The sequence below is a fragment of the Acyrthosiphon pisum genome, chromosome X (genome assembly GCF_005508785.2).
Source record: "Acyrthosiphon pisum isolate AL4f chromosome X, pea_aphid_22Mar2018_4r6ur, whole genome shotgun sequence".
Lineage (NCBI taxonomy): Eukaryota > Metazoa > Arthropoda > Insecta > Hemiptera > Aphididae > Acyrthosiphon > Acyrthosiphon pisum.
The window spans coordinates 76170690-76175989 of NC_042493.1; the positions used below are offsets into that span (position 1 = coordinate 76170690).

Sequence of the window (5300 nt, forward strand, 5' to 3'; positions counted from 1 at the left end):
TAGTAAATATTATTTTTATTTTGTCTTTATTTAAACGGGATGCCTCAACATTCTGATCCCGAGATCTTGTTAATTATTATCATTATAATAGAAAAAAAAAATATGTTGTCATCAGGGTTACGAAACCCTAATGAAAAATATGAAAATCAGAATCTTATAAGTTATAACCTTAATGTTTAATTAATTGAATATTAATTTTATTTTTTTTTTTTTTTTTGGGGGGGGGGAGGGTTACTTTTAACCCCTTCTACAGGTACGGTCATGTATATAGGTTAGGTTAGGTATCTATTATACTCAAGTGAAAAGCCAATTACATGTCATTATTTATTATTTTGAGGTTGGTAACATCATAGTGAAAACATACATTTAATTCAAAACCAAGAAGTTCCAACTAAGTGAAAAAAAAAATATTAACAACCAAAAGGTTCTATCTGAAGAACTTTTTGGTTCTTAACGGAAATTTTTTACATTTTTGTTTTTCTTACGTTACATTTTGATTTTAAGAAAAATAAATTGCTAGTGTTAACTCAGAACAACTTTGTGAATTTTTAGATGTACTAATCATTAAAAATCATTCATTACGAAAAAAGATAATGCAGTTTTAAGTTGAAAATAGTTTAAAATGGCTCTCCTGAACAATTTGATATTTTGAGATAGCACCTTTTGGTTCTGAGCCCACGAATATCAATTTATATACTTCTATTATCATGGTATGCATATCTTCTCGTTTACAATTATTTAAAGGTTCACAAATACATACAATAACGTGTTGAGCCTATTTTATGCACGGCGGCGGCAATATCATCATGATGGGTACCGATCAATAGGGGGAAGTTTAAAGTTTTGAACATTTTTTCTTATTATTTTTTATATACTTTTTTCATAATATAATATCGCAGTTTTAATTAGTAGGTTCTGTTTGGTTTTTAAGCTATAATATTATACTAAACACTATAAAATATGGTATAGTAAAAATGTGATAATATTGACATTTAGAGGTAACTATAAGACTATATTATTAAACTATTATACTATTATAAGACTATATTATATATAAGTGTTTATTTGTAAGTGTAGATAAACACGTTATTATTATGTTTTTCGTTAAGTACTATTCATTGGGTTTATCCTAGATCCGACAGTCTTGTAATATAATATAAACTTTTTTAAAAGTATTCAATATAAAATATATAAATAATAAGTACTTATTTTAAAAACGATTACAAATTTAAAAAATATTATTTATAAATACTTTCTAATAAATATTTTTTATTATACATATGCATTATATAAGTCGTACTAGTACCTACATCCTACACGAGATGATACATTGTATGTTCACTAGCTCTTCTTGATAGACGTAAGACGTAACGTTGGATCGAAAGTCTGGTTATGGAATTGAGTATAAGAATACATCATCTATACATATTGTCGCTTATCCTTCCAAAAGAACGTATTTTTATATATATACTATATAGGTATATAAAAAATAGAGAGTATCAATTAAAATGAAATGTAACTCGACCTTAGAATATAGATTGCATGTTCATATTATACCATATATGAATGGTAAACATATCGAATAACCCTTGTACGAAAAGTTAATATGTGGAATATCTTGTGGACTTCTGAGTGGGGAAACTGTAGTTTATTTTCGCTATAATAATAAAATACCTACGCAAAACCTATCGATTAGCCATAAACCAATCTTCCTACCCTATCATGATTTTGTGGGGGGGGGGGATGTTTGTTTAAAACGATCACATTTTAGGACGCTTTATTATATACGTATACGATTAAAGAGTCGATCTGGGACGTACATACAATAATAATAAAAATAATAATAATAACCAAACGTGGCGCGTCATTGGGTCATTGGGACGATGAAAAGGGGGTGAAAAAATACGGGTGGGGTGGAAAAACGAAGAGGCGCGAGCTGCAGACGGTCAATACCGCCCGCAGACGTGTGGCGACGCGGTCACGTCGTGCGCGTGGGCCCTGGTTCGGTCCCAGTCGATGACCGCGACGTCAGCCCGCGGATCGAATGGCCCACGGCTACAACAAGCGAACGCCCGCTTGACGAACGCTGCGTTTACGCCCACGTCGTTTAGGCCGTCGCTGACCATTCGCAAGTACCTCTTGGCGTTTGGCGAAAGCGCGTCGTCAACGGCCACCGTGGGTGCCGACCCCGCGGCCACTAGGTCGGCCGCCGTTACACGATCGTCGTTGGTCCGCGTGCCACCACAACGGCTGTCATCGTCAGTTTCCCGCTTGGATGACGACGACGATCGACGGTTGACTTTATTGTCACTGTCGTCATCAGAGCTCGACTCGCTGGCCGCAACCGTGACTGTAGCCACTGACGACGGTGGCTCAAACTTGACGTCGCTGACCGTCAGGTGCGTCTCGCTCACGTCCACCACTGTATCGTCCAACGAACGGGTCTGGAAGAACGTGTTCCGGACGAACTTGAAGAACGGTATGATGACGAACGTGAACATGCGTTTCATGAATGCGAATGACTTGGTGAGCCACTGAAACGATTTGGACTGCCCAGCGCCGCCAGGCGCCGGTTCGTCCAAGTCCGAATCGAACACCGCTTGCCGCTTGCTGTTATTCTTTGTCCTTCCAGAAGTGGTGGAAGCGTTCGTCGACGGCTTGCCGACTGCATTGGCCGCGTCCACCGTTGTCGCCATCGGCCCACTCAAGTACAGTCCATACGCTTGCCAACCGTTCCGACAGGGCACGCTGTCGTCGCCCACTGTTCCGGTGCCACTTCCCTGTAGATTCCACGCTTTCGATGACATCATCTGAAAACCATCCAACATTTGTGTAAAAACTTTTTAGGTTTTTTAGCGGCCCATAACACACCACTACCACCACCACAGCCCCCACTACAGTGTCAACAGGCACCGATGCAGAGAGACCTCATGAGATAAAAGAGCGAACAAATGTTATTATCACTGAATTATATGTACTGCAATGTAAATTAATACATTTTTAATAAGTAAATTATAAATAAATCCAACTTGGTGCAGTTTTTAAATTTTTAACAAAGATAATACTATTTTTTTCTTTTGATCTATGGCAACTATGGCCATTGGCATTTGTAAGGGTAACGGTTGATACAGAAAAGGTGTATGTGTGTCGAGGATTTGTTACTGAAACCCGGGTGGTCACCCATCTGGGAACTAGGGGCACCGGCTGATGCTTGACTTCAAAACGCGTTTGTGACTGAAGCCAAACACCGCATAAACAAGGCCACATAATATTTTTATTATTATTTATTACAAACTTTCATTGCCTATGTATAATATATTGTGAGATATTAAATCTAACTGTTATTAATAGAAGATACGATTTTAAAGTGAAAAGAACCTTCGAATATTGAGTTTTCAAAAGAATTTTCAGGAAATGTCAATCAAATGTTTCAATTAAAAAAAATAATATTTAATTTAATTTACCTAAAACATTAGATAAATTATTTTTATTTAATAATAGGATAATATGACAGTTGCCAAATTATTTTAATTTTGTTATTTTTAACGTGGAACTCAAGTGCATTCTTTACAAAAGTTTACTTTCAATGATACTGGAAATAATTATTATTTATTAAACTGTTTTTTGGGATGCAAATTATTCTCAAAAGGTATACTTTCGGGAGCAAGTATAGTATTCTCCCATAATTTTAAACTCCAATACTATGATGGCTTTACCTATACATTTACGATATATTATTGGTACTATATAATATATTATATTTTACGAAAAGACTGTCACTTTGTCCAAGTTTGTCGCAGGTCATTAAAAGTATATTAAAAATATGGCATTATCACATTGAATTAACTAACATATATTAGGCACGCAAAGAGAGGATAATAATATAATTTTATCGACGTTTTATTGCTTGTAGTTTTCATTGTTCTTTTTTTAATAATAAAATACAAGTATTTTTTTCGTTCCCCGTTATGTCGATAATTTTTTTTTTTTATTTAAACGTTATTACTTATTAGATAGATAAAATGTTACAAGTCACCAGGGGTTTTTCGTTATTCCCAGCTAGTATCCTTTTACGCATAATACCGTTAAATTACAATAAATATTAATGATTTTCGGAGTAAATTGTTTGTATATAACATGGAGTATAAGATATAATATATCATCCAAAATTCATCGAAAAAATATAAATATTATATACCTAATATATTGTAAATAATAGATTGATCAAATTATTGTATATAATAATATAATATACGTTAGGTATAAATTATATCATATTATCAACTCATTGGCGCCTTACATCCTATGATCCGTGTGTTGCTTCATAAACATATAGATGTAACATTTGGTTTATAGCTGATCACCTAGGTGATTAATAATTATTTATTATATTATACAATGTCTCATTATATAGAATAATATAATTTAAAAAAAACATTACATTTTAATGAACCATATTATATAATAAATAAATATCAATAACACAATTATCCAGTTTTTTACACACTTTTCTTAAGTTCGCTTTCACGTCTGTTTGTCTGTCTGTAATCAAATCTTGCGTGCTCGATTTGAGGCACTTTTTGACGATGAAAAATTCTGAAAATTGATATACACCTGGGTCTTGGATGACAATACAATAATCCGTTGTCATTTTGGGACCCGGACCTCCAGGTCGGCGATGACGGGTGTGTAAAGTCATCTCCGAGGAAGTACAGGTACGAAGGGGTTATCTGGGTCAAGGCTGGTTTCTCGGGAGTTTTCGGGGTCGCTAAAACCGAATTTGAGATCTAAAAAATGGCCCGAAGTCCTGGCATCCCCCTTACACGGATTCTGCTGTGGTACAGTTTTGGATGAAATCGAAAGAATGAGACAACATCGTCAAAATATATCGGAAGAAATTGTAAATGAAGGACAATAAATTATAAGTACTGTAAAATAACAAAATATATTATAAATATAATGATCTAATAATGAAATTTTGAATGAAAAATTGAATGAAAAATTAAAATTGATTTATATTATTTGTGTTAATACCAGCATTGAATAAAAAGAAAAAAATTTCAATTTGTTGTGTCAAACAAAATAAAAGTCTTGTCATTTCACGACCCCATAAACTTATTTATATATTAATAAATCATAATCATCAGTAGTTTGATTCTTTTTATTAAATATAAGAAATTTATTTCATAAATATTTTTTAAACGTTTAATAAAAACATTTAATTTTAACTAAAAAGTAGAAAATAAAAAATAAAAAATTTTTTTTTTAAAAACACTTTTCTAAAATGAAAAATTTGCTGA

At 33.4% G+C, this 5300-nt stretch overlaps 1 protein-coding gene across 1 annotated transcript in view; it reads right to left on the reverse strand.

Annotated features, from left to right (window-relative positions):
- Positions 1–624: 624 nt before the first annotated feature.
- LOC100573224 overlaps positions 625–5300 on the reverse strand; it is a 16224-nt gene continuing 11548 nt past the window's right edge. The window contains exon 4 of the mRNA XM_003241331.4: positions 625–2810. Within this exon, the coding sequence (XP_003241379.1) occupies positions 1947–2810 (864 nt within the window). The 3' untranslated portion in view covers positions 625–1946. The remainder of the gene's footprint in view (positions 2811–5300) is intronic.